This window comes from Daphnia pulex, chromosome 3 (assembly GCF_021134715.1).
Source record: "Daphnia pulex isolate KAP4 chromosome 3, ASM2113471v1".
Lineage (NCBI taxonomy): Eukaryota > Metazoa > Arthropoda > Branchiopoda > Diplostraca > Daphniidae > Daphnia > Daphnia pulex.
Window position 1 is genome coordinate 977,917 of NC_060019.1, and position 14,993 is coordinate 992,909.

The following is a 14,993-nucleotide window of genomic DNA, read 5'->3' on the forward strand; positions in this document are numbered from 1 at the left end:
GTTTGGACTTTGGAACTTGTTTGGAACTAGGATGGAAATGGAAGTTTGGAACAATTTGGTGGAAAGTTGGAGAAAGGGCTAGAATTAATTCGAATCTATTTAAATTCAATTCAACTTGAATTGAGGTGACGACGTCGTCACCCTATCTGTACAGATATAGGATAGGACTCCATAAATTACACATTTCAACATTGGTTTACTAGGGTTCTTATGAAGTTTTCAATTGAGCATCAAAACAATGCTACACGGCAGAATTTTATCGCGTAGTAATTTGCCTTTCTGATTGAGAAAGGGTGATGGATATATTTTTGTCGTTGCAGTTATTGTTCTATTGAATCGGCATATTGTTAGTAATAAAAAGACAAGACACATTGGTTTTATGGATTTTATGAATTTTATTGATCTGTACAGTCATGCAATATGACGCATCGAAAAAAAAAAATGAAAAAAAGAAAGAAAAAAAAAATTAAAAAAAATGCTAATTTTCCAAAACTGAAATTAAGCCAATCCTCTTCAAATCCAACCCCATATTACTCCCCCAAAGTGAGACTTAAAGTCGACGAAGAGGTGTTATTTTTCGCCGTGAGTTCAAAAGTGACCTGAGGTCCTGCTGAACTCCCTCGACTTTTTCTTTTCGCTTTAAATCCAGAAGGGACCTGAGATCTTTACCCTCCCCAGCAGTCACGTGCGGTTTGGACCCAATTCCCGTCAATTCCACGATCCGGCCGCGGTCGGACGAGTTCACGACCAATAAGTTCTTCAAACGGTTTCCGCGATCGGGTTGACGGGTCTGGTGTCCTTTTCCGTTGCTGCCAGTTGGTAAGGTCTTGAATCGGTTGGTGTTCCGGACGGACAGGTGCTGATTCGGTTCGGGATTAGTAGCGATGCGACGTTGGCGATTGTTCGATTTGTCTCGTGGCAAGTTACGCCCAATCTCCTCGACGTCTTCATCAACTTCCATTCCGTTACCTTTCCAGAGGGGACTGACACCTTCGTCCATTTTCGGGAGTTTGTTGGATCTTTTGAGACGAATCTTCTCTCCAACATTACGCAGCCCAACAACATTTAACTCGGAGGGTTTGACCAAACGAATTCGTTGTGGTCTGCGGTGTCGAATATCTTCATCCTCGTACTCACAGGTGCGCTTTCGCTTCTCAGACTCAGACAAAGAAAGACATTGAAAGAGAAAACAGAGATTTGCCATTTTCAAATTTTAGTTTTGCAAACTGAAATTACTTTGTTTGAAACGGGCTTTCCTTTTATATGCCATGGCACTGCAGCCGTCGTTCGCAAAATGAATTTCCTCTCATTTTTCAAGTTTTATTAATTACATTTAAATTCCGAGCATTTATTATCATGGTATAATCAAAGGAAATATTATTTCAAACATATTTCAATTATTTTCAAGTAATTACATTGTTAAGATAATAATATTAAATGAAATTGTTTATTCAGCTACGTTAAAACTTTTAAAAAAAACGCGCTAATGCAAGCCTTAACTGTAGTTTTCTTCTTGCCCAGTTGGAGTCTCTGTAGTCTGCAAACATATTCGGCCAGCAGACGAATCTAGGGCGTGTCTTTTTGTTTTAAAAATGGCGACCATGTTTTGTTTATTAGCAAGTTTTACCGCCTCTTAGAGACTCAGATTCTTGTCACACGATTTCTGATCTGAAAAAGATTCATTAGGATGGTAATGAAGTTCTTGTGTTTGTACCAGTCGATATATTTTGATGGTTAGATAAACGTAATGGACTAAAAGTAAACATAGTAACAAACGGAAAAGATTCCAGTAGCATGCTGTAGTGTTGCAACTGTTGTGTTACAGTGTTCTTTCAACGAGTGAGGCAAACTGGATTGGACTTTTGGAGACATGATCCGTATTTAATGAATTAGAATTTTCTCAACTATTAATTAAAAAATGTTGTACACTATGTCTTGTCACTCATGTCCATGTCTCCAAGCTCCATTTCTTCTCCTCTCTGGTTTTCGTTGTATTAGTACAAGATGTAATGGTCATTTTTTTTTAACGAGAAGATAACACTTTTAGATCTCTAAGCTAAAGAACTGAAATACTAGCTTTGGTAGGAATGTCTTTCTGGATTGCTAGAAAACGACAAAATTGTTGTTTCATAATTCTTGATAGTTAAGTCATTCCATTTTGAAAACAAATAACATGATCATTCAAAATCTTTGATGGGAGGTTTTCTCTTCTTAAACAATTTATTCAGTTTGGATCAAAATGTCTGATATTTGAAATTTGAGATGTTTGAAATTTCTAAAATAATTGTGAAATGGAATGGAAGTAATTTTTGTTTCGAATGTATAGATGCTGCCCTCACTTTCAATGTAGTGATTAGTATTCTGGAAAACCATTAGTACACAACAATGGTGTGGGGAAGAATGACGAAGCACATATTGAAGAAGAAGAAGCACAGAGCTGATACATTCTCGTAGCCGCCAGTCCCGCCACTATGTTGTTCATCGTCCCGTCAAAGTAAAAATATTTAACTTGTTGAAATTCTTTTAATCATTGTTTTTTTTTCATAATAGGAGAGAGAGGAAATCTATCTGTTTGCACAGGACATGCAACTTTTGTACAAACCAGTCCACACACATCGATGTCAACCCATATCATCAAAATGTGAGTGCCTGCATTTACGTTTGTTGTTTGTTTTTGTGGGAAATATCAAATATGTTCACCTCGTTCTTTTCCGGCTCTGTACATGATTGTAAATTGTAAGTGCTAAATACTTTTGGTTAGACTGTTAGTAATTCCAGTAATTTAAATTTAGTAATTTTTTTAATAAGAAAAATTTTGTTGTATTTTGATTGTTGATGGTCGAAAGAGAACAGTTTTATTTTGGTTAGATCGTTAATCGTAATTTTTTAAATCTGATTCTGATTACTTGTAGCAAACGCTGTTACGAAAGCCATAATCTTATAATCGATACAAAAAATATTGGGAATAATCTGTTGCCGTAACCAAGCTGTTTTAAATGGCATTTCTTTCTCTTCTCTTGATGTCTAAAGTCTGGATTCTGGGAGTGGGGGTAAAAAACCATTCATATGTCTGTCAATCAAGTAATAGCCAACGCCAACCGTCGGTATGGTCAGACTTCTGATAATTTTACCAAATTCAGTAAGAAATTAATAAACCTAGCTATGTGGAGCAGGGATGAGTTGCCCCCTAGCGATACATAGTTGCTTTTTATTTAATTTTGATAATAATACAGGGAGGCATTAGAATCCAATTCAAACTTCGTTCGTTTGGCCACAAGTAACTTGCATGATTTCACCGCGATTAATTTCATGTTGATAATTGTCACACAATGGAGTGAGAGCATTATTTGCTGAAAGTTTTAATTTTTGGTCGGTTTTGTTTATGGTCAACAAGAGTTCAACACAACAATGTAACAATCTCTTGCTTAGGGAGTAAATAACTAATTGCCTTCTACGAACCGGTTTTTGTTTTATTTTTTAAACTCGTTTTTAACTAACTAATTAAGTTTTTTTTTTCTTTTATAAAGATGGCAGATCGAATCATTGATCTTCCTAATTCAATCCATACAATACCGGGGTGTGTTTGATGCTGACATCTACATGAGCCTCACCATATTAAGGTAGGATTGCATCAGTTTAATCTTTCCTTTTTTTAGTTCGTTTGTTTACTCTGATTCACACAAAAGAAGCCTTTGCTTACATTTGTTTGATTGGCGTCCCAAATTTTTCTGAGCAGCTTCAAAAGTAGCACAATTTGTTGCTTTAAGTTTAAATGATTTATTATGCGTTAACAAACTACTGCTTAAATTGCTTCGTCTTCATGTTCTCTGTTGTATTATCTTGTTCATTTCACATTTGATTTGACTGAAATGAAGCCGACGTTTTTAAATCCAAATTTCCCAAACGCAGTCAACTTCTTACCGATTTCACTCTGTTGGATGCATTATTATGAAATCAATTAACAACTACACTTTGTTGACGCCAAATTTTAGCTAGAGCGAGCCACGATTTAGCTAGATCATTAAAAAAAATAGTTATTAAACCGTTTTCTGGCTTCAAACAATACGTGCAATAGTGAAGCCATCCTGCTCTGGTCTCCCCTGTCTTCGCAACACTCCTTTGAATTGAATCCAATTCCATTTTTATTTAAAAGTCCAATTATGTCAATTAAGTTTTCGTTTTTATAGTTTTCACGCAATAAAGCGACGTTATTTTCGTACTGACCTTCCGTACAACTGACTTCGATTCCAGTTTCAATTAGAAGTTGAATTATTTCTATTAAATTTTCTTTTTGGTAAAAGCAGCACAAAAAATTGAGAGCATTCCATCCGACATTGGTCTTGCGATTGACGTCGATTCCATTTTCAACTAACAGTCGAATGATGTCAATTAAATTTTCGTTTTGATAACAGTGACACAATATAGTGAGAGCATTTGCTTCATAATCGGTCTTGCAATTGACGTCGATTCCGTGTTGAATTAAAAGTTGAATTATTTCGATCGCATTACCATTTTGATAATAGTGACACAAGATAGTGAGAGCATTTGATCCATAGTCGGTCTTGCAATTAACGTCGATTCCGTGTTGAATTAAAAGTCGAATGATTTCAATCAAGTTTTCGTTTTTATAATGGCGACACAATAAAGTGAGAGCATTCCAACTCCCGTTCGTCTTGCAATTTACGTCAATTCCGGTTTGAATTAAAAGTTGAATTATTTTAATCAAATTTGTGTTTTGGTAATGGCGACACAATAAAGTAAGAGCATTCCATCTGACGTTGATCTTGTTATTTACGTCGATGCCGTTTTGAATTAAAAGTTGAATTATTTCAATCAAATTTTCGTTTTGATAAAATTCACTTAATTTGGTGAGAGCATTACTTCCGTTTTTGTCTTGGCAATTGATATCAATCCTGTTTTCAATCAAAAGATTAATCATCGCAACAAAACTGTTGCTTTTATGATTTTTGTGATTATCACACATTATCAGGAGAGCATTTTCCCCTTCGCAGTTCAGTGAATTGACGTTGGCTCCGTTTTGGATCAAGAGACCAACTATCTCCACCACCTTGTCACTTCCAATTTTGTTTTCCGCTACGTGTAGTAGTGGTGTCGATCCATTTGGGTCTTTGACGTTGATGTCCACACCTTCTTGAATCAGTTTTCCTATTTCTTCTACACTTGGGTTCCCTTCCGCTAGTAACGTTAACATCTGCTGTGAATTCTTAATTGAAACAAACTGGTTTATGCATAATAATAGTTAAGAAAGCGTTTTCGTGAAGTATTTTGTCTTACCTTCAGGATAATATTTGTGAGTCGATTAACGACATCAGAAGATGAAATTCGATTGTTTTGTTCTTTTTCTAACATTTCTATAATTGTATTACGAATTTTGTCCGTTTCTACAAGAAAAAAAAAAGAGAAATTAACGTTTGACAAAATTTATATTGATATTTCATAAACATTTTTAATTGGTTTTTCATACAACTTACTGGGAAGGTTGACTAGTTCATTTGTCCGTACGTTTACTGAAATTTGATGACTTGTTTTGCCAAAAGGATGAACCCCTCCCGAAATGAAGTAGCCAAAGACGAGTCCTTCTGCAAATACATCGCTCTTGACGGTTCCTCTGTTCTGAGCTTCATTTTCATCAGAACTGGGCTCGTCCAGTAATTTCAATATTTCCGGCGCGAAATAATCGTATGTTCCTCTAACACCACTCATCGAGAAAGAGCCCCTTTCGTTGACACGTTTACTGAAACCAAAATCTGCCCACTTCATCACCACTTGTCGGGTTGCAAAATTCAAGCTGATGAGTACATTCTGTGGCTTGATATCGCGATGGACTAATCCCATTTGATGAATGTACTCGAGTCCTTTAGCCAACTGAAGAAGAACTTCCGTGTCTGGCGGCATTGGGCCGCGGTATTTTTTCAGGTCACTTTCTTTGAGAAACAATTTTTCCAAAGAGGCATCACACAATTCAAGTGCGAAACTTCTATAAACGATTTATTTTCGGAAATTTTAAAATGTCAATTTGATTACTGCCTGATTTTTTTTAAATACTTAAAATCTTGGTCCTCCTCCACGTGAAATAGTTTGATGACGTTGGTATGATCTAACATTTTCAGGGCCTTCTCTTCTTGTTCATTGCTTGCGGCATCCCCTATAAGAAATCTTTTGACGGTTACTTTAGTTTCACCCCAAATACCTTCATAAACAGTGGCGAAACCTCCTTTTCCTAAAACCTTCTGACGATCAAAGGTCAACATGTTAACAAATTAATCAATTTGCCAAAAGCACTTAAACTAGGTCCACTTTCGTTCAACTGAAGGGTGGGGTACTTGATGCGAGAAATATAACTTTTTCTATAGCATTTGTAAATTTATTTTACTGATAAAAGTACTTTTATCTTGTTTGTTTTCTTAATGATAACTTGATGCATCCTTTATCTTTGTCCCGCTTTTGTCCGGCTCGAGTATACCTAAAAACCACATTGTACGTACTTTAAATCTTTTGATTCTACATCACGTAAAGAAGACAGGGTTAAGTTCTAAATTTACTGTCCGCAATTTTGTGAACATTTATCAATCTAGGAAGTTAATTGGCGATGCGATAGGCTATGGCCTATATTTTTGCGTTTTAGCTTTTAGTGATGTTGTCATTCGTCATCCATTCTTGGATAAGAATCTGCGGAAATCACTTTTGATAATGAAACACATGAATGAAAATTATAATAGAATCGGATTTCAATTTTTTTATTTAAAGAGTTTTAAATGTTGAAGGAGTTTTGATTAATCGATTCCGTCCGATTCACATAGTGAACGGCGAATGCAGCGTGTACGAAAAGCATCTTTTTCAATCCAAGAGACGTTTTCATTAAGAAGCAAGCTGGACCACAAAATCTGTTTTATTGACATTTGCTTTTTCTTTTTTTCTACAGTATAGTGACTCGTGAATACGGATGTTTGTTTTGAATTATTTCAATCAATTTAGTTGTGTTTCCTTTTCATTGCCTTAGACGAAGATCCGGCTTGAAATCTTCCTCTTTGTCTGATTTCTTCTTTACTCAAGAGTTCGACGATGTTAGCCCTGTTTTCTTCCCTGTAATGATTGATTATGATGTTGAGGGCGTTACCTTCGTTGTTGGGGTTGCAGTGGACTTCTATTCCATTTTCAATCAAAAGCTTGATGATGTCGTACAGATTTTCGTAGCCATAATTGCGACACAATACGGGTAAGGCGTTGTGTCCGTAATCGTGAATGCAATTGATTTCGACTTTCTGTTCAATTAAAAGTTGAATGATGTCCATTAAATTTTCGTGGGTATAGTACTCGCACACGTAATGCAAGATATTAGTGCCGTATTTATTCTTGCAGTTTATGTTAATTTCGTTGTCGACGAAGAGTTTAATTAAGTCGATTAAATCGTCCTTTTTATAATTGACAATCAATTTCAGAAGGGCGTTTTCTCCGTAATCGTTTTTGGCATTCAAGTCGATTTTCTTTTCAACGAAAAAGTGAATAATTTCGACAAAATCGTTATGGCGGTACGCTTCACCGTTAGCTAGTAATTGCAACAAGGGAGTCATTTCATCTTCATTGAGGCAATTGACGCTGATGCCTTGGTTTACTAAATTTTTGATTTTAATTAAACTTGGGTTTGGCTCTGTACACAGATTGAACAGCGTCTTTTCCATTTCTTTTTGTTGAGAATTCTGTCACACAAAATACCAATCAACAATTATTAAATGCTTTTCGCATTCTTTATATTTACGTAATAGTCTTACCCAGATGTCTCTGAATTCTTTAACAACGTCCGATGATGTCAATCTGCTCTCTGGCTTGTAAGTCAGCATTTTCAAAGTTAACTCACGAATAGAAGAAGGCTGGATTTCTGGAGAAAGAAAATATGTTTAAATTGACAAAATTTGTGGACAAAATCAATCCCATTTTTCGCATACAAACTTACTTGACATGTTGACCGGTTCATCTTGGATGATATTTGTTTGAATATTTCGTGAAATCGAACCGTAAGGGTGTTTACCATCTAAAAGAAGGTAGCCGAAAACGAGTCCTTCGGTAAAGACATCGCTCTTGAAGGTGCAACATTCCCACTGGAATGTTGCAGGATTTTCCGACTGACTCTCTTCGTTTTCGAGCGCCTTTAAAATTTCGGGTGCCAGCCAGTCTAATCCTCCTTTGATTTCGTTGATGGGGCAAGTTCCTTTTGCGTCGATTTCTTTACTTAACCCAAAATTAGTCCATTTCATAACAGTAGACGAATTTCCCGTCCAGAGAAGAACATTTTTGGGCTTCAGATCGCAGTGGATGAGTTTCTTTTCGTGAATATATTCCAATCCCATAGCCAATTGGTAAAGAGCTTCTTCTGTTTGAGGCTTTGGCCCGCGGTATTTTTTGGGATTCTCATCATTCAAAAAGATCTGATCCAGCGATGCTTGGCACAGTTCCAGTGCATAATATCTATTATTTCAATTAATAGTAACTTGATTCCAACTTTACTTTTTTTCTAGTTTTACCTGAATTTCGAGTCGTTTTCTGCGTGAAATAGTTTGACAACGTTGTCGTGACTAAGGTTAAGCCACGATTCTTCTTGTTTCTTACCTAATACGTGAACTAATTGCATCCGCTTGACTGCCACTGGAATACGAGTCGTCCCCCAGACACCTTCAAATATGATACCATTACCTCCCATTTCCAAAATTTTTTCTTGGTAAATTTCTAACATGCTGCCGGGTAGCACATTCCTTTTTGCCTAATCAATCATACGGTTTCAAGGTTAATTTTATTTGAATATATTTTCTGTCTTATTTATTTTTACCGGAGCTCTGTACTCTGTAAGATATTCAACAACCTCCGAAGAAGTGATCCTTTTATCTGGTGCGCTGGACAACATTTTCAAGATAAGATTGTGAACGTGCGTTGGTTGAATTTCTATCAAAGAAAGGAAAAGCAATTTTGAAATTATGACTGGACAGTTTTTGATTTTAATTCTAGTAACTTACTGCTGATATTCACGGGATTGTTCTTCAATATGTTATTAGCTATGTCCAATTGGTTATGACTATTCACAGGAATTTTCCCGAAAATATGTTCACCGTCTAAATAGAAATAACCGAAGACGAGGCCTTCGGCAAAAACGTCGCTCTGGATAGTTCCCCGTCGACGTGAAGATGATGTAATTCCTTCTAAACCATCCGTTAATTCTTCTTCCTTAAGTAATTTCAGTAGTTCTGGTGCTAACCAATTATCGGTCCCTCGTACTCCACTTATAGAAAAAGATCCGTTTTCGTTGACTTTTTTGCTTAGTCCAAAATCAGCCCATTTCATTAGGACTTCTTCTTCTTTTTTGGGATTCACCCAGATGAGGACGTTCTCAGGCTTGATGTCACGATGGACCATTCCCATTTTGTGAATGTATTTTAATCCCGTGGCTAATTGGTATAGAACTTCTTCTCTCGGTGGCATTCGCCTGCAGCATTTTTTGGGGTCACCTTCTTTGAGGAATAACTTGTCCAACGAAGCTTCACACAATTCAAGAGCATAATACCTATAGTAGAATTAAATCTTATCTAATATATATTCTAATATCGAAGAGGGACATTACCTGAAATCAGAGTCGCTCTTGACGTGGTATAATTTGACAACGTTGAGATGTTTCAAGTTTCTCAGAGCCTCTTCTTCCTTTTCGCTGACTTCAATATCCACGAGCTGAAGTCGTTTAACGGCTACTGGGATGTGATTTGGACCCATGGAACCTTTAAAGACGATTCCAAATGCTCCTCTTCCTAATTGGTTTTTGCTGCATTCAAATTCCATCTCGAATCAACAGGCTGACAAAAGACTGCACAAGTAACGCTCGGACTGCAAAGTTATTCCCATGGAGATAAAAAACCAAATTGAAAGCAAACATCATAGAGAGAAAATAATAGTTTGTTAACTAAGAACGTGATGTAAACTATAATGATTTGGTCGTTAATTATTGAAGAAAGCTTTTTTTTTACCTTATTTTTGGGGGAATCAGAAGAAATCAAAGAAATCGCCGAAGCTTCGTACGTGTAAGTGGTTGGTTGGTCGTCGGAGAGCTCATATAAAAGCATTACTGTATCTTGCCTAGTTTCGTTATCGTTATTTCTTATCAGGTTCTCGTTTTGGTAGCACTTTTCGATCGTTGAACAGTTTGACTTTTAATTAACATAACAATTTGACCACTTTTTAAAATTATTAAATATAAGCTGCGCTAGTGTAACGCAGAGGGTGGTAGGGAGATAGTTTAAGGGTGGGTTCTGGTCGGGTGAATAAATGGGGTGTCGTCGTCTGCTGGCTCTCCCATTGAGTTGGTCATCTCCTTATCTCTGCGTTTATACCATTTTACCTATTTTGAAATATAGCCTGTTGTAAACTGTAAAGTCCTACTCGTGAGCTTTAAAAGGACGGTTAAAGTCGTTAAACAGTATAAGCCCAAAAAGTAATTCTATGCATGTAAAAATAAAATACTCTGTGCTTTTTCCGACAAACGGCTTTTTTAAAGGCCGAAAAAATGTTCAATTCAATTTGTATGCATATAAAAAAAAATTTTAATAGGCCTTTTTTATGTTAGATAACCAATTTGAATTTATCAGACTTTAGCTTATTGACCATTATCTGCCAACAATTCATTAAGAAACGAATTTTCGTGCAGATATCGGCCATACACTCCATATAGTAAGTCCCACAGTTTTTGTGAGATCCCCTTCGTTCCAAAATAGTTAATCCGCTCTTACAGTTTTAATTTTGAAACGTCCAATGAGAGAATTTTGCCCAAGTTCCTATATTCATTGAGCATTGTACGGTACGAGTCGACTTCCGTTTAGAATTCTTACAGAAAACGCACGCAGACTAGGGGCCAGTTAGGATTTTTTTGTTAAATTGTTATCTGTTATACTGATCAACAGTTGTCATAAAAACATAACGGAAATGAATTAGACAAACAAGTAGAGTGTTTTGATTTTATAAATTTTATTTTATCCACAGTCATGACTTATGACGCATCGAAAAAAGAAAGAACGAAATGCAAATTTTCCAAAACTGAAATTCAGCCAATCCTCTTCAAATCCAATCCAAAATACTTCCCCGCCAAAGTAAGACTTAATGGCGACGAACAGGTGTTATTTTTCGCCGTGAGTCCATAAGTGACTTGAGGTCCTGAACTTCCTCTAAATAAGTCGGCTTCGGTTTATTAGTCACGTTCGGTTTGGATCCCGTCAAATCCACGATCCGGCCGCGGTCGGACGAGTTCACGACCAAGTTCTTCTTCGAACGGTTTCCGCGATTGCGTTGACGGGTCTTGTGTCCTTTTCCGTTGCTGCCGGTTGGCAAGGTCTTGAATCGGTTGGTGTTCCGGACGGACAGGTGCTGATTCGGTTCGGGATTAGTAGCGATGCGACGGTGGCGATTGTTCGATTTGTCTCGTGGCAAGTTACGCCCAATCTCCTCGACGTCTTCATCAACTTCCATTTCGTTACCTCTCAGGAGGGGACTGACACCTTCGTCCATTTTCGGGCGTTTGTTGGATCTTTTGAGACGAATCTTCTCTCCAACATTCTGCAGCCCAACAACATTTAACTCGTAGGGTTTGGGCAAACGAAGTCGTTTGGGTCTGCGGTGAAGAATTATTTCATCCTTGTACTCTAAAGTACGCTTCTGCTTCTCAGATAAAGATAGACATTCAAATAGAAAACAGAGATCTGCCATTTTCGAATTTTGGTAGTTTTGGTAAACTGAATACCGTAATGATGAAGTCCAAAATGAGTCTCCTTTTATAGACTTCTGCAATGCAACCGTTGTTTGCGGCACACAATTTTCTCTCATTTTCCAAGTTTTATTAATTTGATTTCGATTTGAATAATTTGTAATTGTAATTAAATTGAAGTTTATATTTTTTCCAATCTATTTCAACAACTTTCACGTAAATAAATTTATTTTTAAGTATTTATTTTATTAGGAAAATCAAAATAATGAATTTGTATACGAAACAATGGAGTGGCCGGTGGCGTCACTAATACTCTGCGGGTGAATTTAAAAACTAAGTCAAATTATATTTGATTTTCTTGTTATCATATTCTAATGAACTATAAGGTTAGTGATTCTAAGATAAATCATTCTTATTAGGCTGAAGTGGTGTCCTACAATATGGCGTATTTGATTAGTTTGTATCCTTGAAATTGATAAGAAAACAGAAGCAGGTGTAATTAGTCAGTATGGTATAATTTTACCTCTGCGGTCATCTCTCATTGTTCATAATAAGGTTGCTATAAATAGAAACATAATTTAATGAAAGATACCAAGCAATTCAAAATTGCTCTTAGTCGGCAGTTGTTACAGGTGAAAAGATCGTTGACACCTTCTGGGTGTGTTATCGTAGTAACGTTTTCAGCCATTCTTATCGGAGTTTTCATCGGCGGCTGCATCAGTAATGAGTACCACAGACTCCCACAATACTGTAAGTAATGCGTTTGACGCACAATGTAGATAATATTAATGTCATCTTGTAGAAATATCTGTGCGCAAATAATGCAACTGAAATGTCAAATGGATAACCTAATTCATCTATCCCCGCCAGATCGAAGTTTGTCGAAATATTCAGGTACATATAAAATGTTTCATATGACGCCAACAATCTTACGAAACTTGTGTTATCTATCAGCTGCTCATGACGAAAAACAAACTAACGCAGACTATAATAATCAGCTTCAGTCTAGATTGATTCGTTTTGTATGGCCGTTGATTGTGTAGCGACGTAGTTTCGTTATTTGTGCTTGAATTTCAAATTTGTGCTGAAAATGCAAAGTTGTCTCTCGTTTTTAGTGGGCTTATTTTTATTACTTCTCATTGACAAGCCATCAACTTTAATCGCTAGTTGTCAACATCAAATGTGCGATCTCACGGTCGGACCCACGAAATTGGTTGAACTTGTCAATCTTGATAGTGACTTCGAGAACGGTCAAATTGACCCATGGATTGAGCAGTCGGAGTCTGGTGTCAAGTGGAGAGTCGAGAACAAAATTTTGCCTTGGGAGCCAGGAAATGTGGCTCCTACACCGACCAACGGATCGACTTATCTCCGAGTTGATCGTGGATCGACTTTGTCGTTCGGTGTGGCTGTTCTGCGCAGTCAGACCTTCACCCTTGGGTCTGACACCGAAGTTTCCTTTTCATTCTCCTTTTGGATTCGTTCTAAATGGCCACAATTCACAAACTTGGAGGTGATTAAATTATTATTTTATATTATCAGAAGGACGGACTTTGTTTAAATGTTAATTATCTAATTGATGTGCAGTTGTATCTGGCCAGAAACGGAAATGAAGGTTTGCTTTCAAATTTGTTCGAGCATTCCCATATCAACAATCGAGTTTGGCAGTCTCAGACCGTTTCAATAACGGACGATTCATCCTCTAATTTGACGGTATTAAATTTGTATTCGTTTTCTTGTTTGAGATGTGTCTTTTTTAATCTGGAACTTTGTGCCTTACGAAAGTAGTTGGTGTTTTACGCTTATTGCGGGACGAATGCTGAAGATGCTGTCGCCATCGACGACCTCCGTTTCATTTCTTCTCAAGAGTCTTCGTCAACCACATCGACTACACTGACCAAAACTTCTTCATTGACGACTGCTACTCCAGTGACTTCATCTACCACATCGACTGGAACAACTCTGTCCACCACGTCCACCACGTCCACCACGTCCACCACGTCCACCACGTCCACCACGTCCACCACGTCTACCACGTCTACCACGTCTACCACGCCAACAACCTCGACATCTTCAAATGATTTTGAATTGACGGAGAACTCAACGGGTCCTATTACTTCTACAATAAGCACGGAAATCCCTGAAACATCAACGTCGGGTACGGAAACCGTTGAAACATCACCACCAGCCATTACAACCACATCTGCTACTCCTTTACCAACCACCAGTGATCAAACTACAACCGTTACAACTGAAGAAACGACAACAGAGGAGCAATCGACAGGGATTACGTCAGCAGGATCGACTGAATTTACCGACATAACAGACGCTATAACAACGACCACCGAACTCGCAACAACTATTCCAGAAGGAGGTACGGCATGTGAAAACGTATTTCAATTATTTGAGCTACATCCCTTTGCAATCCTGCTGTTATATCCCTACTACAATCACTTTACATTGGAATTGATGATTTTTCTTTTGAATTTTATTTGCAGAAGATTGTCCATCGTATTTGAAAGGAAATACTAAACTGCCTTGCTGGACCTTGGGTGGGAAATGTTATTGCTTTTTCACCGACGCCGTAAGAAACCAATCACGATTTCAGATTTTTTTTGTTATGAGGTTCAAATTTCAACAAATTTTCAGGTCGGCAAGAATTGGATATCCGCGGATACCTTTTGTAAAGATGAAGGTATGGGTTTGCTCAGTCTTGAAACTGTAGAGGAGGACAAGTTAATTTACGACCATATCAAAATTACACCAGGTAAATTGTCAAGTGAAAATCGTGCAATGAATAAATTATATTTTTTTTCCTGCGTGAATCTAGAGTTGAACAGCGTCAGCTATTGGACTTCAGGGATGTATTCCCTGGATGGAGAAAAAATATGGGAATGGGCATCTACAGAACCCTTTCAGCCGTTCACTTACGTGAATTGGAGTCCAGGCCAACCTGATAACAACGGACCGGGTTATTGCCTTCACCTTGATTTAATCAAAACTTTTAGTGCTGGTTATTGGGCTGATATATTTTGCACTAATTCTTTCAGATTCATTTGCGAATCAATTGATTAACTTGGTAAAATCCAGATGTAATAAATAGATCTGCAATTATTTATTTATATATATTTTTCGTGTAAAATTTTTTTTATATCAGTGTGTTATCAATTCGAAATTTATACGAAAATAAAAATACACCAGCAATCAGCATACCGCTTGAGTTTTGACTTCTTAAGTTAAT

General features: G+C 37.1%; 3 protein-coding genes across 9 annotated transcripts; 1 reads left to right on the top strand and 2 right to left on the bottom strand.

Moving 5' to 3' along the window:
- The first annotated feature begins 1,592 nt into the window (after nucleotides 1–1,592).
- On the top strand, nucleotides 1,593–14,962 carry LOC124190877 (mucin-21-like). 3 transcript variants are annotated; one of them, XM_046583760.1, is made up of 10 exons: nucleotides 1,593–1,690; nucleotides 2,327–2,494; nucleotides 2,551–2,641; nucleotides 3,528–3,620; nucleotides 12,989–13,265; nucleotides 13,340–13,465; nucleotides 13,541–14,126; nucleotides 14,251–14,336; nucleotides 14,402–14,519; nucleotides 14,583–14,962. In XM_046583760.1, exons 3-10 carry the CDS (start codon nucleotides 2,619–2,621, stop codon nucleotides 14,825–14,827), a joined length of 1,554 nt encoding a protein of 517 aa, XP_046439716.1. In that variant the 5' UTR covers nucleotides 1,593–1,690; nucleotides 2,327–2,494; nucleotides 2,551–2,618; the 3' UTR covers nucleotides 14,828–14,962. The 3 variants fall into 3 exon arrangements, with proteins under 3 accessions (XP_046439716.1, XP_046439717.1, XP_046439715.1); XM_046583761.1 differs by lacking the exons at nucleotides 1,593–1,690; nucleotides 2,327–2,494; nucleotides 2,551–2,641; nucleotides 3,528–3,620 and having other exon boundaries at nucleotides 12,737–13,265; nucleotides 13,541–13,756; nucleotides 13,793–14,126; XM_046583759.1 differs by lacking the exons at nucleotides 1,593–1,690; nucleotides 2,327–2,494; nucleotides 2,551–2,641; nucleotides 3,528–3,620 and having other exon boundaries at nucleotides 12,737–13,265.
- Nucleotides 3,762–6,362, bottom strand: LOC124190873 (probable serine/threonine-protein kinase irlC). Of its 2 annotated transcripts, XM_046583753.1 has the most exons (5): nucleotides 6,067–6,362; nucleotides 5,493–5,998; nucleotides 5,296–5,402; nucleotides 4,983–5,224; nucleotides 3,762–4,913 (listed from the first exon to the last, which is right to left on the bottom strand). In XM_046583753.1, the coding sequence occupies exons 1-5, from the start codon at nucleotides 6,270–6,272 to the stop codon at nucleotides 4,022–4,024; spliced, it is 1,953 nt and encodes a 650-aa protein (XP_046439709.1). In that variant the 5' UTR covers nucleotides 6,273–6,362; the 3' UTR covers nucleotides 3,762–4,021. The 2 variants fall into 2 exon arrangements, with proteins under 2 accessions (XP_046439709.1, XP_046439708.1); XM_046583752.1 differs by having other exon boundaries at nucleotides 3,762–5,224; nucleotides 6,067–6,361.
- Nucleotides 6,893–10,170, bottom strand: LOC124190870 (dual specificity protein kinase zak2-like). 4 transcript variants are annotated; one of them, XM_046583748.1, is made up of 8 exons: nucleotides 10,026–10,170; nucleotides 9,629–9,907; nucleotides 9,027–9,571; nucleotides 8,843–8,955; nucleotides 8,541–8,776; nucleotides 7,973–8,484; nucleotides 7,791–7,897; nucleotides 6,893–7,718 (listed from the first exon to the last, which is right to left on the bottom strand). In XM_046583748.1, the coding sequence occupies exons 2-8, from the start codon at nucleotides 9,838–9,840 to the stop codon at nucleotides 6,993–6,995; spliced, it is 2,451 nt and encodes an 816-aa protein (XP_046439704.1). In that variant the 5' UTR covers nucleotides 9,841–9,907; nucleotides 10,026–10,170; the 3' UTR covers nucleotides 6,893–6,992. The 4 variants fall into 4 exon arrangements, with proteins under 4 accessions (XP_046439704.1, XP_046439703.1, XP_046439702.1 ...); XM_046583747.1 differs by having other exon boundaries at nucleotides 9,629–9,927; nucleotides 10,026–10,114; XM_046583746.1 differs by having other exon boundaries at nucleotides 9,629–9,885; nucleotides 10,026–10,098.
- Nucleotides 14,963–14,993: the final 31 nt, after the last annotated feature.